Below are 18,433 nucleotides of genomic sequence, written 5' to 3'. Positions count from 1 at the left end.
TGCTGCTGGGCCATCCTCGCCACACCCAGTCCAGGACCCGGGAGATGACCCTATCTTTTGTGGAATGGTGCGCAACTTCTTGTGCCTGAATGGGTCGGTCGGGAAGCAGCTCCAGGGTCATAACCTCTTGCGCAGGCGCTGGGTCGGGGCCTGTTTCTGGTAGTGGTAGCCTGCTGAGGGCGTCTGCGTGGCCCATCGCCTTCCCAGGGCGGTGGATTAGTGCATACTGGTAGCCGGCAAGGAAAATTGACCACCTGAGGACACGTGGAGACAACACTTGGGGGGTCTGCTTCTCGGGGGCAAACAGGCCAAGCAACGGCTTGTGGTCAGTCACTATGGTAAAGGGCCGCCCGTACAAGAAATCATGGAATTTTTTTACGCCCTTCACGATTGCCAGACCCTCCTTGTCAATCTGTGAGTAGTTTCGTTCGGCTGCAGCAAGCGTCTGGGAGAAGTATGCCACCGGCACCTCTCTTCCATCTGGGAGTTGGTGTCCCAGGACAGCGCCGATGCCATAGGGAGAGGCGTCGCATGCCAGCACCACTGGCAGCCTCTCGTCGAAGTGTGCCAAGACCGAGTTCGAGACGAGCAAGTCCTTGACTGCCTGGAATGCGGCCCTTTGTCGCTGGCCCCACACCCAAGGGGCCCTTTTATCTAGGAGTCTGTGTAGGGGCTCCGCTACCGCTGCCTTATGCGGAAGAAAGGCATGGTAAAAGTTCAATAGTCCCAAGAATGACTGAAGTTCGGGCTTGCTCTTGGGCGCTGGGGCCTCACAAATGGCCCGTACCTTGTCACCGGTTGGATGGACCCCTTCTGCGTCCACCTTAAATCCCAGAAAGTCCACCTGCGGCACTCCCAGTAAACACTTTTCCCGCTTCACCTTGAGGCCCGCCGTCTGGAAACGGTGCAGGACGGAGCGGAGGCGGTCCTCAAATTCCTCTGGTGTGGGCCCGGCGATCAGTACATCATCGAAGAAGGGGGTGACGCCAGGAATCCCTTTAAGGAGAGAGTCCATTAGATTCTGGAATATGCCTGGTGCCACGCTAACGCCAAATTGCAGCCGCTTTACTCTGAATGCCCCTCTGTGCGTCACAATCGTCTGAGCCTCTGCTGTGGCTTCGTCCACAGGCAACTGTTGATACGCTTGGGCCAAGTCCAGTTTGCCAAAGATTTTTGACCCAGCCAGGGTGGCGAGGACATGGCTGACCACTGGCACTGGGTATGCATGGGCCGTGAGAGCCTTGTTTATGGTGCATTTGTAGTCTGCACAGATGCGGACCGAACCGTTAGGCTTGACGGGTGTGACAATTGGAGTTTCCCAGGGGGCGTTGGGCACCGGCTCCAGCACTCCTTGCTCCACGAGTCGGTCCAATTCCTCGTCTATGCGGGGTTTCAGGGCGAACGGGACCCGGCGGGCCTTGTGCCTGATGGGTCGTACAGCGGGGTCTAGCTGTAGGGCAATGGGGGGTCCTGTATATCGTCCCAATGCCCCATCGAAAACCCCTGGAAACTCTTTGCATATGGCGTCCACGTCCACTTGTAAGCTAGTGCGGTTCACCCCGGTAACGGCTAGCCCCAGAGGTCCAAACCATGCCAGTCCCAGTAAGCTAACGTAGGGGCCCTTAACTACCAGCAAGTCCAATTGTTGCTTTCGCCCTCGATATTGCACCCTGAAGGTCCCCACCCCCATTGTAGGGACCTTACGTTTCTGGAAGTCCCGGAGGGTGAATGGGGCCGGCCTTAGTTTGGGACCCCCATTAGGGCACAGTTCCCTTAATGTTCGGGCCGAGATTATGGATAGAGTTGAACCCGTGTCCAGCTCCATGCGGCATGGGGCTCCCTCTATCTGTACCTCTATATAAATTTTCTCTGTGCTGGGATGGGGCAACTGGAATACCTGGTAGTCCGTGATCTCCGTCGAGTTGCCTTGGTGCATGGTGCCATGTGACCTGGGGCTCCTGGGTCGGTCATCTGATGCTTGTCGACGGGTGAGTCGAGCCCGACACACCCGGGCGATGTGTCCCAATTTTCTGCACTGCCTGCACTCTGCGTTGCGGAAACGACAGGTCCTCCTCTCGTGGTTCTCCCCGCAGCTTGCACAGTTCCCTCCTTCTCGTCGAGGCTGCTGTGGTGTGTGTGCTGCTTGAGTGCGCCGCTGTACTCGGTGTACTTCCTCCCTGTCAGATTCGGATTCGTCGGTGAGGTCTTCGTGGTAGACCCTCGGTTGGGATGGCGGGGCCGGTCGTGCCTCTTGCGTTGACCTCTCGGCGGCTTCGGTTGCCAGGGCTTCCTCCAGAGCAATCTGGAACGTGAGGTCTTTTTTGGCGTAGAGGCGTCGTTGCAACATCTCGTCCCTCAGGCCACCGACGAGGCGGTCACGAAGCATGTTCTCCAACTCTGAGAAGTTGCATAGCCGGGCGGCTTGGCGGAGGGAGGTCACAAACCCAGTTATGGTTTCCCCCGGGGCTTGCCGCTTTGCGTAGAAGGCATTTCGGCAAGCTACCACCGAGGGCTGTGGTGAGAAGTGCTCCTTCAGCCGTTCCATTATTGTTTTGTACGAGACGGTAGCGACATCTCTAGGTGCAAGGAGAGCCCGGGCGATTTCAAACGTCTCCTCTCCACAGACGCTGAAGAATGTCGCCCTCTTCATGGCATCGTTGGTGACTTCTTTCGCTTGCAGGAGGAAGTTGAAACGGGCAGCGTACCCTTCCCAGTCTCCTGATGCTGGTTTGAATGGCGAGAAGCTGCTGTCGGTTGCCATTCTGGGTTCCTTGGGTCCTGGAGCTGAAGCCTGGATGCACGGTGCGATGCAGCGGTGCAGCAGGTGGCGGTGCTGCGGTGCAGTGCGTGGTGGCGGTCAGCTCAGCAGGATCCCATCCTCGTCGCCAGTGAAATGTACTCGGAGTCGAGAGTGAATTTCATGCTCTTTATTCAGCTCATAGTCATCAAGGAGAAGAGGAGAAGAAGAATGGCTCTTTTCCCAAAACCATCTGCTTATATACATTATTTACACAATGGGCCTTGCGTGATTGGCTACTTCAGGGCTACACCTGTGGGCCAATTATATTGTGGATTGACTTCTGCCTGCAGCCTGATTGGCTGCTCCTACAGGCCAATCAGGTAGCAGATTCACTTCTGCCCGCCGCCTGATTGGCTGCTCCGGCAGGCCAATCAGGTTGCGGATTCACTTCCACCTGGAGTTGGATTGGGTAGCTCCCGCTGTTTCTGAATCCTATTGTTCTAGGATTCAGCTCAGTACATAACAGCACCCCTAATTTTCATCATACTACACAGTAGCAGCCCATGTGGTGGGTGGTGTTGAGGAGGCCTCCCCAACACCAGCCTTTCTGCAGCTTATTTGGACAGGGCTGGGCAGTGGCAAGGTCTGAGCTGCATGGATACACTAGTGGAGCAGATCTATCCCTCCCACCAGTGTGGCTATGCAACCCTACCACTGCCATTCTACCCACCCATTGACGCCAATGTTGGGAGGATGGCATTACTGACACCGCAGATATGGGGACGGGGCTTTGTCTGTGAGATGAATGGTTTGCCTGACGTCAGCCAGTGAACCTCTGGCTGAAGTGAGGCTTGAACCAGGGACTTCATCGCTCACTCGTCGGCTGCTACACTTCCATCAGCTTGACATCAAACACGGCCATGTGTGGTGATGAGATGCTCACCTTGCATATCTGTTACAAGCAAGCTGCCGCTGGTTCTTTCATATACCCAGTGCTGAAAGGTGCAGCATTTCTGGCCAGCTTCTGAGTCTCTTCGCAGGAAGTTGATTTCTTTCCCATCCCTAATGGAGTATTTCACAAATTCTCCAATTAGCTCCTCTTCCACGGTCGCATAAGGGACGTTGTTCTTGGGCCGATGAACAAGGAAAATAGGAATGATTCTAAAATGAAAACCAATAGATAAAACATTATAACCCTAGGCAGCACTTAAGGCTGCACTCGTGAGTCCATGCAGGCTGCTTTATTTTTTCTGTATGGTCTCTCTTGAGACTGATGGCACATTATAAAAGGCTGTCACTCCCACAGGAACTGCTGTAAGATTTTCAACAGGTGTAATAAGAACACTAAGGGGCGTGGGGGGAGACAACATCAGAATTATAGTTAAAACAACTACATCTGTGTGGATTTCCCCTTTTTAAAAAACACCTCTGCATGGAAATAGAACAGAACTTACCAGTCAACACACGTGAAACAGAAATGAACTAGATCAGGCATCCCCAAACTTCGGCGCTCCAGATGTTTTGGACTACAATTCCCATCATCCCTGACCACTGGTCCTCTTAGCTAGGGAACACGGGAGTTGTAGGCCAAAACATCTGGAGGGCTGCAGTTTGGGGATGACTGAACTAGATAAAGGCCATTCCACCCACCCCTAGTTCTTTGTAACATATAGTTTTCAGCTTTGGAAAAGTAGTCTGTGATAACTTTGATTTTAAAAAATAAAGAAACAGACTCAAGGAAGCAAAGTGTTTGGAGAGGTCAGGAGGGACACGTTTTTAGGAAATGCTGGAACAGGATTCTTTAGCAAATTACCGCAGCGTTTGTGAGATGGGTTTCCGCTTGGAAAATCCTTCATAGATATGAGTACAGCTGCTGTGATGTGTAAATAAGAACCCTAAAGCTATTCCATCATCGCCTCCAGAGCTCAGGCCCAGCGCAGTGTGCTCAGATGTGCTGCTTGCATCTTCCCTTTACATTTTCCAGAGGCGACTTCTATTTTTAACTCTGCACTTTCACCTTGTTTGAACCAATATTTTTTTTACTGCAGATCTAGAAATGAAGTAGCAGCCCTGCTGAACAGACAGGGTCAATGCACACAACCAGGACAAACTCTCTCTCTCTCTTTGCATTATTGTTGGCATCGGTCTGTCTCAAGACAATGGAAGAATGCAGGGGTAAAGTGAAACCATTGGGAGAGTTACAATGCCTGCTCTGTCTGTAGAGACCAATACAGGAATGACATGTTTTATTGCAGATGGGGCAGGTGAAGCCATCTGGTTTTGTTGTTCCAGATGCACCATGGCGTTTCTTCTCTCTGCACTCCTCCTAGCATTCTCCTCTGGCTGCTGCCGTGAATACACAACCTGGCTGCCTGCTTCCAGGAACTGCAGTCATCTGCAAGGGATTTCCACAGGGCAGGGTTGTTGTTGCCAGCCTTCGTGCCACATTTGCAGACATCTTTATAATGCAGAGTTGGTCTGCCAACAGGCCTTGTATTTGAACCCAGCTCCCCATAAAGCACATCCTTGGGGATCCTGCCATCTTACATTCTGTGGGCATGACCAAGTCAGTGTAGCTGTTGCTGAGACAGAAGTGCAAACATGCTGCAAATGTGGGCTTGGAAGAGACTCTGTCTGTGTTATGAGACTCTGTCCTGCCACAAATGGCAGGTGCCTATCAAATTTATTTCAGGTTAGCCTGCACAATGTATTATGTGTCTCCCCCACTAAGATACTTTTAAATGATTCAGATACATCTGAAGGAGGTATCTTATATCCTCTTGAAAGGGACGACAAATTTCAGGGATATGCAAGACTCATCCCCAACGTCATGCATGAACAAGAAGGAATTTCAGGAGGTGGCTATACATGACTATCCTACAGTGGAACAGCAAATCCTTTGAAAAAGATCTGAGGTCATGCTGGTCCAGCCACCCACCAGAGCATTTAAATGGTGTTTCCTTACCAATGTGAAGTGTTGAGCTGGCGCCCCACAACAAATAATAATAATGATAACGATAATAGTTTGCATTAACAGCAATTTGAGTGTTCAAAGTGCTTCAGATACATTGGGTTGTGTTCAGTGTTGCACTAAGGAGAATGTTCTGCTGATGCAAAGTTTTCTCTTGCACAATTGAATCTTCACCCCCATGCACCCCCATCTGTTCTGGAGCTCCCCACCAACCCTCCAGAGCAGATTTGGGGATGACATAGGGCATGCACAGGTAGAGGATTGAGAGGGAGGGGAGACCCATTGCACTAGAGCTAATTTCTGTGCTAGCATAAATAGTAGTTGAATGCCACCCGTTGTTTGTTTCTTACATTATCAGTGTGCATGATGAAAAAAGGGTATGAGGACAATCCCCTGCCCTGAAGAGATTTCACCAGAGGTTTTCAACCTTTTTGAGTCTGCGGCTTCCTTGACCAACTACATTCTTAATGTGGCACCCCTATGGGGATCAGGAGCCTAGTTATGTCAGCCCTTGCTTGCAAAGCTGGCAGCTTCTCATCCCTTTTGGAACACCCTCCCTTGTCCATTTCCAACAGCAAGGGCTGGGCTCCCTCGCCCGCTTGCTCCGAGGCCACCTCAGCTCCTGGCAACCAGCACCCCCTGCCAACCCCAGAGGCACCATTTGCCTACGGAGCTTGTAGCCAGGGCTGCTGCAACAAACAGCCACAGAAGCCTTTGGGAGGCAGAGGTGCAAGAAGGCATCAAAGGGAGGGAGGGAGGGAGGGAGGGAGGGAGGGAGGGAGGGAGGGAGGAAGGAAGGAAGGAAGGAAGGAAGGAAGGAAGGAAGGAAGGACAGAGGCCAGTATTGCTTGTGGCACCCCTAACTATCATTCAAGGCACCCCAGGGTGCCACAGCACACTGGTTGAAAACCACTGGCTTACATAATCCAATATTCAAGGCAGAGGAAATAATAGAAGAAAGAGAGGCTAATTCACTCTAATTCTCCTTCTTGTCCAACAGCATGGTGTGGATGTCATTCATCATAACAGTGTTATGGTTGCAACACACGTGTTTTTTTAATAAAAAAAATGTTACTCACTCAGGCACCTCTCCAAAGCCCTCCAGAGGTTTTGTTTCCGCAGCATATATCTTGGCGTACTCTCTTGCTGTGTTCTGAACATAACATTCCTATATAAAAGAGAATCCAGTGGCATGGCAAGAAAGGAAGCAATTAACACAGTTAACTGTGGCCATAGTTTAAAAGCTGGGATGTCCCCACAGGCCTTGATTACAGAAGGGTACAGCAAGCACTTACCTGCAGTGCCAATTTGTAATTCTTTTTCATGAGTTCATCGTTGTTCCTGGTCCCATATGCAATGGCATTGTGCACTTTCAGAACACAGGGGTGGCCGGGGCCGAACACGGGAACTAAGCCTTGCATGACTTTGCTTCGGAAAGCCTTTCGGTGCACTCCTTCCCCAAAATGCAGCTCTTCGGTTATAATCCTCCCATGCAGGCTGTTGCTGAAATAACTATCACTGATGAAATCTTCCCTGAACATAAGCTGTAAGAATTCAATCTCTTCCAACCCTACAAATATATAAATATACATAAGACCTCAATGAGGAAACTACATTCTGCTGAGTAAAAAAGTTTATGCATATGTGCGCCAAAGAGAAATCAACTTGGGGGGGGGAGCAATCAAACTAGAAGAAGCAAAGGAGACAGAAAGAAGGCTCAGGGGGGGAAATGTATGAGGGCTTCTGGGATTTTTTTCATGCCCTTCTTAATACTGCAGCATCACAAATTTTTTGAAAAGCATTTCTGAAAGTGATTTTTTGGTTTTTTAATTCACTGCAATGTTATTGATGCAAATAAATAAATAAATAATACTATGACAACTTTAGACTTTGGCAAATAATACTATGACAACTTTAGACTTGGGCAGAAGAGCAATAAGCTCTGTGATGAACGTTGATGTGGAGCTTAAAGCATCTGTGATCATGCATGGAAGCATCCAAGGCTTCAGGTCCTACAGTGGCTCTTCGTTGTTGGAAATGCAGCCTCAACATGCTGTGGGGAAGGCTGATCCCTCCAAAGTCTGGCATGTGGTAATGTGATTGCTGTATATTTGGGGGTCAGGAAACCAGTGGGGAATTTATGGCCCTCCAGATGCTGACAGACCCTTCCATCCCTACCTGCATTCTTCACCATTTCTGCAACTACCTGGGAGTCCCCTCTTAGCAATTCCATCCACGTATCAAATCCCAATAGCAAAGGCACACAAAGACGCATTTGCAGGCAATGAATGAAAAGCCATGCAAATGTTTTTAAAGGGGACGGAGCGATTAATCCTGCTTCTTGAGGACTCAGAACAACTAACCATCCACTAGACTGAATAAGCTAAAGCTGACTAGCACAATATGTCCAGCAATGATGAAACCTGTTGGCAAAAGTGTTATCTATGTTTAGCACGGGCAAAGCAAAACACATGCTGGTGCGATTAGAGAAATAGCAACATATGGGGAAAGTATTTCTCGTCTCTTAATTCCTTGCCTTTCTCCTTGGGTAGTGTTACATAGCACAAGACTTTGCAAATGCCACATGTTTGGGCACCGGGAATGCTTGTATCAAAACAGTTCATTGTTATGGTTCCTTTCTCTCAGCAGAGTCCCTGTGGGGCCACTTCAGCTGCTTCAGTTTCAGTGGGGCTTTCTGACCCTGCAAGCTAAAGCAGCAACCTTCGCCAAGCGAGTGAGGCAGACCCATGGAACCATAATGGTGGGAAACCTAGGTACAATGTTCCTCTTCAAGAAAAAAAGTCAAAAGCAGAATGTGGGCTAGGCTCTCAAGGAGTGGTTGCAGGGCCGGCTCTACGTAGAGTCCCGGTGGCGTGGTGTGCCAGGGCGCCGGGCCGGTAGGTGGGGCGCTGCGCGGTGAAGCCCTGCGAGGACGGGGGTGCCGGAGTGATCTCCGCCCCTCAGCGCCAGGGCACCCAACCTGCTCGAGACTGCCCTGAGTAGTTGATACGATCAGCATTGGGAAGCTCAGAATAAGGTGACGCAGTGGCGATGGGAATACTCTTTGCATATACTCAGACAGACATTCTTGTACATTACTGCTTCACATATTTCAGGGCAGATGTAACAACCATTCCTGTCACTGCGTCCTAACAAGCCCTGGCTCAAATTAGTAACAGCTATGCAGCATATGCCCAAGTACGATTATGACTTGGCACAATTCTCCATAGGTGAGCAGGAAGAATTCCATATGGACTTACCTTCAACATCCTGAAGACTGGAAAGATGTTCCAATACTGCAGAGAGAACAAAAACAACACAGGCAAGGTTTAGACAGTAAATAGCGCCTTTAATTGTGCTTTGTCTTAAGAGACAATATGTTAGAATTTACCTTCGGAGGTCAGGTTAAATTCTGCAGATGCTTTCCCATACATATTCTTCAAGCAGCAGTGATACAGCCCTTGGTCCTTTTTACCAGCTTGAACTATTGCCAGGGATACTGGAAAGTCATCTCCTGCACTAGAAGAGATGTGAACATTTGAATGTTTGTGTTTTAATACATTTTCTGCTTAGTTTTTCAGAGGTTTGTGTGGTCTCTCTGTCTTCCTTCCCCTCTCCCTCTCGTTCCCCACCCCCATTACTGAAATGTAGGGAAATATGGCCACTGTTATTAGTTATTGCTGCTGGAACAGTAGGCAGGTAAGTGGCTAGGAAGGAGTTATTATTCAGCTCAGATTTAAAACCAAGCTGGGGAAGAACATGGAAGTCATAATACTTGCCTTGATTTTAAGGCAAGCACTATGAGTTGCTGAATCTCATATTTAGCAACATTTCTAACAAATATGGAGTGCCAAATTTGAGTCAGGCCTAAAAGCAACCAAGCATGTAAATAAATGCACAGTGTGGTGTAGTGGTTAAGAGCGGTAGACTCGTAATCTGGGGAACCGGGTTCGCGTCTCCGCTCCTCCACATGCAGCTGGTGGGTGACCTTGGGCTAGTCACACTTCTTTGAAGTCTCTCAGCCCCACCCACCTCACAGGGTATCTGTTGTGGGGGAGGAGGAGAAGGATTGTTAGCCGCTTTGAGACTCCTTTGGGTAGTGATAAAGCAGGATATCAAATCCAAACTACTACTCCTCCTCCTCTTCTTCTTCTTCTTCTTCTTCTTCTTCTTCTTCTTCTTCTTCTTCTTCTTCTTCTTCTTCTTCACATGAATGATCCAATTCCATGTACACATCTGAAGTCACTTGACAGCTGTAGGGTACCACACTCACCTATACCACCCATCCAAACAGCATAGGTTTCATGTATTTACAAAATGCAAAGGATTTTTTAAAGGAGCTACAATCCATAAATGTTTATTTCAAATATATCTACAGGATGCAGTACTTGGTTGTTGTTTTTTTTAAAAAAATACTGCTTTTATTTTCATGGTACAGAAGATAAATTTTGAGAAAACAATTGCTACAAGAGTAAACCACAAATAACTTGTCCTGATAAAATTACAGGCCATGTGCCATACTTGTTGAATTTGTTAGTTCTGGTGCCACTGGTTCCATGTGCTCTGTCAATGCTTAGAACGTGTATTAGAATCCAGGAATCATTTAGGATTAAATCAATCAGGCCCTGCTTCTTTCATTGGTTCTACTGACTAACTAACTGCTCTATGGTACAATAATTCATTGTATCCACAATTTTTAGAGACAATCCACACACACGTCCAGTCCTCATCCACCCCTCATTATGTGCACTGCTGCTTGCAGGAGATTCCTACGAATAACTCCTCTTCCTGACAGCAGCACTCCTGTACCTATAGAACTGTGCACATGGCAAGGCTGTTTGTTGCTCAATGTACACAGTGTGTGTGTGTGTGTGTGTGTGTGTGTGTGTGTGTGTGTGTGTATGAATGAATTTATGTTACCCAGACAATCTGAAGGTTGTTGAAGTAATCCATTATTACAATATCTCTTCACTAGGTGCAGCTGTCATTTCTCTCCATCCCATGATACCATCAGAGCTTTGGTCATCAAAATAAGCACACTCCCATCCACCCATCCAAATGGCATTGAAAACCATGTATGTTTATTGCGTAGCTCTCCTTACCTTCTGTGTACTTGGGCAAGTAGCTTAGAGTCTTTAGTCCATGTAATGGTGGAGTCTTCATGAATTTCACTAAACTGGCAGCACAATTTGATATTTCCAGAGAGGTCAGGGAACAGTTCAGCTTGGATTTTCTTCACCAGCTTTGGTGCTTGAAGTAAAACACAATTCAGTAAGTGGCTTAAACACATAGTAGAAACTCAGGACCAATTTAGACATTACATGTCTGTTGACATGTCATTCCTGTAAGTTCATTGTAAGAGTTTAAAAATAACAATGATGCATACACCTTGTAGATTGTGAACCATGTAGATTTCTTTTTCTCTCTTTCTCTTACGGCTATGGGTTTCTTTTCTGATGAAAAATCAACCAACCTTTTCACTTTATCCTGGAGCAGCGTTTCCCAAACTTGGGTCTCCAACTGTTTTTGGACTACAAGTCCCATCAACCCTAGCTAGCAAGACCAGTTGTCAGGCATGATGGGAATGGTAGTTCAAAAGCAGCTGGACATCCAAGTTTGGGAAACATGAGTGAAGCGATTGTAAGGTAAAGGTAAAGGGACCATTAGGTCCAGTCGTGACCGACTCTGGGGTTGCGCGCTCATCTTGCATTATTGGCCGAGGGAGCCGGCGTACAGCTTCCAGGTCATGTGGCCAGCATGACAAAGCCGCTTCTGGCAAACCAGAGCAGCACACGGAAACGCCATTTACCTTCCCTATTTATCTACTTGCACTTTGACGTGCTTTCAAACTGCTAGGTTGGCAGGAGCTGGGACCGAGGAACGGGAGCTCACCCCGTCGCAGGGATTCGAACCGCCGACCTTCTGATCGGCATATTCTTCCATAATACTGTTTATTTCTTTATAAATGTTTATTTAAATGTTCTAAGTCAGTGGTTGGTAACCTCTGAGCTTCCAGGTGTTTATTTATTTCCATTTATAAAATCTTTTGAAATATTAGGATGGCATACAACAACAGCTCCCATCGGTGCCAACCAGCATGACCAATCATCAAGGATGATGGGAGTCATAGTCTAGCATAGTCAGAGCCTCTGGTTCCCTAACCCTGTTTTAAGTCCAAACCCTGGCCCTGAAGATGGGAGCCACAGCTTCACACATATGTTGATGTGCCAAACTATCACTAGCCCTGAGTCTAATTAAGCCACACTCTCCACAATCCAATTAAACCAGAGTGGTTTGATTTTAAACAATCCACCACATTTTTATATTTTATTTAATAAAAGGAAGGGCACATGAGATGGTAGTTATTAACTGATCGGGTACGGACTCACTGTTTCGTAGAGAAAATAAGCATGTATGCAGTAGCTGATTTGTCACAATAACCTTTTCATGGGACAGATGTCAGATGATAGTAACACTTCTCTTTTGGTAAACAATATTGAATTGGAGAGAGACCTTGGTGGTACAACTCATGCTTTACATATAATAGTTTCTACATTCAATCTCTGGCAGAGGTGCCAGCTTGTGAGGCCAATAAGGGGGCCAATGTCACACACATGACATCACACACGTCCGGCGCAGGACATCAACAGCAGCCAGGGGTGGAGCTGAGCATGGCAACTATGGAGCTTCAATGGTCAGCAGCTCCTCCTTCATCTCTTCCTGGTGCTGCCACTGGCAGGAGTCTGCTTTGACCCTCCTTCCCCTTCATGGCAGGAGGAGGAGGAGGAGGAGGAGGAGGAGGAGCTGGCCACTGGATCCGCACTGTGCTAGGCTCCGCATTTTGCCTCCTTGCTTATGGGACATTGGGGGACCCCGGGCCCTACCCTTAGAATACTGAGGGGGCCAAGGGCTTGCCCCCCTGGAGCTGGCACCCCTGATCTCTGGCATCTCCACCTACAAAGCAACTCAGAAAGCAAAGTCAGGAAAGACCTGTGTCTGGAGCCTAGCAGAATGTCTGCCCAAGGACTGCTGATGTGTAAGGACAATTTAAAAAAAAAAATCAGTTTCTAAACGTACCTTTGCTGTCTTTTTTGCAAGGCAGTTTCCGTTGTTCCCTCTTATCTTCCTTGTGAGTTGGCCCAGCCTCTGTTTTCGAGACCTTTTTGACACAGCTGGCATGGTTGCAAACATTTTCCTTTGCTTCAAGGCGCGGCTTCTTAATTTGTACCTTTGGTGCCATCTTCTTCTTTACGGTTTCTTGCTTACGCTTCACGTCCTCAGTGTGATGCGAGGGTGCCTTGCAGGGTTTGGAGGATTCCTGCGACTTCGTCTTCCCTTCTCCTGCAGTTGCTCCTGAAGTGAATGGCTGAATTTTGACCTGTGGCAGCTGTTCCTGAGAATGATGACTGTTCTTGGAGGCACAAGGCAAGACGCTGACTAAGGCCCCTATTGCATGCTCTGATGAATTTAGGCTTTGCCTCTCACCATCTGTGAATGCTGTGGCTCGGTTGTGACCTATAGATGGAACTACACTATCTCCCACTAATCCTCCTTCAGACACACCAGCTTGCTCACTGGAAAGGACCACAAATGGATGCACAAAGTCTGTAATATCATGCCAAGAATACATCTGTTCTGAATTAATAAGTGCCCTCATGTAAGGCTCCACTTCCTCTAGGTTACATTCAGTGGACTTTTGAGTTTCTCTGGCACCCCTTTCACACGGGATTATTCTGGTCTGACTTTCTCTGCCTACATGCTGGTACTCATCCTGTTGTAGTTCACTGTTTTCATGCCAGGAATGTGTGTGTTCTGAATCGATTAGATTCCTCATATAAGGTTCGACTTCAGTTTCCTCAGGATCATGTGAAATAGACATTTGTCTTTCTCTCTCACACTGGACTGTTTGAGTGTTACTTTTCTCCACCACCCTTTCATACTGATTCTGCCAATGTTCATCCTTATCCTTCTTATCTCCGACTTGCATGGACTCTGTTTGCCTTAGGCTTTCAACTGCCTCTGGTGCATTTGTATCAAACTTTCCTGACACTAGTTCGTTTGTACTGCAACCTTCGCATATGCTTTCCTGTAGAATCTTATGCTGAGCACAAACGATTAAATTGCCTACCATATGGCTTGCATTTTGATTTTCCTGACCTGTACTGTGACACTCATTTCTGATAATACTTGAAGGCTGAACGGTGTTTAAAGCTGCTGACTTGCAAGGTTCCAATGGAGAACGTGAAAAATCCAATCCTAACCCTAAATGGTCAGTAATGCTAGATTTTTTTTCTGATACTGTTTGTTGAGAATCTGATGGTGGCATCACATATTTGCATTCTAGGGCAGTTTGCCCTATGCTTGTCCCAAAGTCCCTATTTTCTTCACTTGTGTCATTTTCATTGTTCTTGTTTATTTCTAACAGAACCTCAGTGTAGAATCTAACTTTGTATGATGCTGTGAACACTGGTTCTGCTTTGCGCCCTTCTATTTTTTCATTGCCCTCAACAGCTTTAGGCCCAGTAGCTAAAACTGAACTATGTTCTTCCGTGTGGTAGCTGCAATTCTGTGCATCAGATACAGCTTGAACATCTTTACTATTATTGCCTCTCAAAACATGATAAATATCACAATTATTGTCACTTTGAGCTTTCATTTCTGACTCAGTTCCTTTCTCCTGAAATTTCTCTGCAACGCTTTTATCGACTGCCGTAATTGAAAAGTGTTCTTCAGTTCCAAATTGATCATTATTTTTGCCAGAGAAATTACTGGATGAATCCTCTTTCAGTGCAAGCTCAGCAAGATTAGCACACTCTTTTATTCTTGAGTGGCGCAGTGTAACATGAGACTCTTTAGTAGGCATCTCGTTAGCCTGCTTAGCTTTGGGGCCATCTGTACAATGAACAATCTGTTCAATACAAGACAATGGGCTGGGATAATTAGCAGGTAGGCCTGATAACATTTCTTGGCCATGTTCTAAAGGATCGTCTGGAGCTTCTGTAAGTTTGAATGGAGATTCTACTCCACAAGACTGGAAGCCACCATCAGTCATAATTGTTTCTTCCTGATAAGCAGACATATGAGCAGATCTATTATGATCAGGCTTTTCCTTTTGGATATTGCTGCTTAATGGATGAACAGATGGCTTTTCTGTTTTGTGTCCAAAGGCAGAACACGGACACATGGCATCTGTTTCTGCAGGTAGTGCAAGAGAGCTGTTGTCTGTGGATGTACGGCTACAGGCTCCATCTCTTTTTAGCGCACTGCAGTAATCAGTGTGGACTTTCATTACTCCTGCCAATTCTGTGACAAGCTGATTATCTTCTGTTAGATTTCCTGGCACATGCTGCCTAGTGCTTACATCCCCAGCAATGTTCAGCCCTTCAACCTCCTTGGCAGCGTCAGTCCCAGCTGCTGAACTCTCAACTTTGCTGCTTGCGCAAGTGAAGTCACAGCCCCAGTCTTCTCCCTCATAAAGAAGCATCTGTAACTGCTCGTGCATGGATGATAAAGCAGCATCTCTGACCTCAGGTTCTGCAGCTTCCAAGGCTCCCTGAGAATCTGCTTTGGACAGATATTGAGCACAGGGAATATTATCGACTGCTTTTACCTCGTTAGACTCATGGGGCTTCCCTCCATATGCCTTTGCTCTTTCCGTCTGTATATTGGGCACAGCCAAAGGAGTCAGAATGTCACATAAGCCTTCTTGCTTAGAAGTGACACTGGGGTGACTTTGCGCACCAGGCGGCACATTGCGGCTTGCAGTATCGTCCATGATTGTGAGATGAAGAGTTTGATCCCAGCATGGCTCCCTCTCATTATGGGTCCCATTGGACACACAAAGGCCAGCAGAGTTTTCCAGCACTGCACTGCCCGTTGGAAATCCGTTTTTGCCACTGACCTTTTCTGAAGCTGACTTTTCTGAAGCAGGGCTTTTTACAGGGGAAGATTTGAAAACAAATCTCTCATCTAATACAGGCTCCGTTATAAATAGTTTCAGATTACCGCTGATTGGCACTGTGTTATCAGAGTCAGTTTCTTGTTGCTGTACCTGGAAGGAAAAGGGCGAGGGAAGGAATGAAGAAATAAGACATGTTTATGAATTAAGAATTAGGCTGTTCAATCAGATGTTAAGTTTTCTCCCTAATGAGTGATTGATTAGCTCATTAGAGGCTTTGCACATCAGAAACTTCACATCAGAAAGCTCAGGTGGTACTGGGCCCCAAAATGGTAATACAGTGGAACCTTGGTTTTTGAGTGTCTCGGAAGCCAAACGTTTTGGTTTTCAAACACCAAAAACTCGGAAGTAATTGCTTCCGTTTTCAAACGTGCCTCAGAAGTCTAATGGCTTCTGTGGCATGTTTTTCAATTTTCTCAATGGAAACTGCAGACGGCCCTTTGCACCTCAGTTGTTGAATGTTTCAGAAGTTGAATGGTCTTCCAGAACGGATTACAATCAACAACTGAGGTACCACTGTACTCTAATGTGCGACTAATCCCATGATTTATCAACACCCATATGATACCTATTATCCATTCAAGTCAACACACTAAGGCCTGGTATGTATGAAATCATGTAGGTTTAACTTAATTAATTAATTGACTAGGGTACATGCATAAAAAGGTAAAGGACCCCTGACAGTTAAGTCCAGTTCCAAACGACTCTGAGGTTGCAGCGCTCATCTTGCTTTACTGGCCGAGGGAACAGATGTTTGTCTGCAGACAGTTTTTCTGGGTCATGTGGCCAGCATGACTAAGCCGCTTCTGGCGAAACCAGAGCAGTACACAGAAACGCCGTTTACCTTCCCACTGGAGCAGTACCTATTTATCTACTTGCAGTTTGATGTGCTTTCGAACACACCTTGTCGCGGGGATTCGAACCACCGACCTTCCGATCGGCAAGCCCTAGGCTCAGTGGTTTAGACCAGTTGTCTTCAACCCCCGGGCTGAAGATCAATTGGTACTGGGCCGCCCAAGGAACATTTAAATAAATTAAATTAAAATTATTAAATCAAAACAATCTAAATAAAATATAAACAATCAACGTCCCCCCCCCCTCAGCGGGCCGCGGTAAAATTATCAAACGTCGACTGGTCCGCGCGATAAAAAGGTTGGGGAGCACTGCCCTAAGATGCCCGAATCAAGCCAGTGAGGGAAAATTACTAAGTCTAAAATCCTCTATCTGGGAGCAAATTCAATGGGACTTACCCTGTGTGTGCGTGACAAATAGCTTGGAATCTAAGTTACTAGATAGTATAGACATGCGCCATCTGTTAGATTTCTTTCCACATAGATTTACTACTCAAACTTGAACCTTCTTGTAGGTACAGTAGCTAAGCGTGAATACAGTATTTTAGTTGCTCAAACTGTAGAGTGAGTTGGTACAAGGCTTTACAGGCAGAGAGAGGATTGTTGCATAATTTTGCATTTTTCGCAGAAATAGTGAAGAATGCAGGTAGGGATGGAAGGGTCTGTCAGCATCTGGAGGGCCATAAATTCCCCACTGGTTTCCTGACCCCAAATACACAGCAATCACATAACCACATGCCAGACTTTGGAGGAATCAGCCTTCCCCACAGCATGTTGAGGCTGCATTTCCAACAACGAAGAGCCACTGTAGGACGTGAAGCCTTGGATGCTTCCATGCATGATCACAGATGCTTTAAGCTCCACATCAACGTTCATCACAGAGCTTATTGCTCTTCTGCCCAAGTCTAAAGTTGTCATAGTATTATTTGCCAAAGTCTAAAGTTGTCATAAAGGGACCCAGGTGGCGCTGTGGTTAAACCACTGAGCCTAGGGCTTGCTGATCAGAAGGTCGGCGGTTCGAATCCCTGTGACGGGGTGAGCTCCCGTTGCTTGGTCCCAGCTCCTGCCAACCTAGCAGTTCGAAAGCACGTCAAAGTGCAAGTAGATAAATAGGAACCGCTACAGCGGGAAGGTAAACGGCGTTTCCATGTGCTGCTCTGGTTTGCCAGAAGCGGCTTTGTCATGCTGGCCACATGACCTGGAAGCTATACGCCGGCTCCCTCGGCCAATAATGCGAGATGAGCGCACAACCCCAGAGTCGGTCACGACTGGACCTAATGGTCAGGGGTTCCTTTACCTTTTTAAGATGTAACATACATACAAGTTACATTTCAGAAAGATATTCCACCACAGTTAAGAGAAATCCTTTTATACTCGTTAGCAGCAGCACGGATTGTTATTGCCAAAAAATGGAAAGAAAAAGATGCCCCAAAAGTTATAGAATGGCAAAATAAACTCCAGGAATTTGCCGAAATGGCACAACTAACAAATAGCCTGAGAGGAAAGGTTAAAGAAGAATTCGTGAAAAAATGGGATAGGTATAAAAAATACGTTATGAAATATAGTAAGAACAAAATACCAATGATAGCGTTTGAGTAGAAACAAAAAAAAAAGGCCATTAGTAGGAAAAAAAGGAGGATTAAAGCAATAGGAATGTGAAACCACTGGTAAAAAGAAATAGTATGATTGTATATACATTCGACAAAGGAAAAAAGTATGCTGACGGAGATAACAGGAAGTCCTTTTAATTTGTATCATTATAATTCGTTATTTTTTTGTCCTTTTTTTTCTTTTTGTGCGGTAATTTTTTTATTTTATTTTATTTATTTATTTATTTATTTATTTATTTTTCCCGTCCCCCCCCCTACCTTTCTCCCTTTTGTTGAGAAAGGAGGGTTGAAGATGTGAATTGG

General features: G+C 46.7%; 1 protein-coding gene across 5 annotated transcripts in view; it reads right to left on the bottom strand.

Moving 5' to 3' along the window:
• Positions 1 to 18,433, bottom strand: part of ALPK2 (alpha kinase 2) — a 71,181-nt gene that overhangs the window by 17,973 nt on the left and 34,775 nt on the right. For 3 of the 5 annotated variants that reach the window (XM_035100545.3, XM_035100543.3, XM_035100546.3), the window contains exons 5-11: positions 12,789 to 15,762; positions 10,814 to 10,961; positions 9,103 to 9,230; positions 8,972 to 9,007; positions 7,007 to 7,281; positions 6,791 to 6,879; positions 3,684 to 3,901 (exon numbers count right to left, since the gene is read on the bottom strand). In XM_035100545.3, the coding sequence (XP_034956436.3) occupies positions 3,684 to 3,901; positions 6,791 to 6,879; positions 7,007 to 7,281; positions 8,972 to 9,007; positions 9,103 to 9,230; positions 10,814 to 10,961; positions 12,789 to 15,762 (3,868 nt within the window). Of the gene's footprint in view, positions 1 to 3,269; positions 3,902 to 6,790; positions 6,880 to 7,006; positions 7,282 to 8,971; positions 9,008 to 9,102; positions 9,231 to 10,813; positions 10,962 to 12,788; positions 15,763 to 18,433 lie in introns of those variants that run through there. The other 2 variants (XR_015946063.1, XR_015946064.1) reach the window with 2 other exon arrangements.

The sequence above is a fragment of the Zootoca vivipara genome, chromosome 10 (assembly GCF_965207765.1).
Source record: "Zootoca vivipara chromosome 10, rZooViv2.hap1.1, whole genome shotgun sequence".
In the NCBI taxonomy this organism is placed as follows: domain Eukaryota; kingdom Metazoa; phylum Chordata; class Lepidosauria; order Squamata; family Lacertidae; genus Zootoca; species Zootoca vivipara.
Note: the sequence above shows the minus strand (reverse complement) of the source record. Positions and strands in the feature narration are given on the sequence as shown.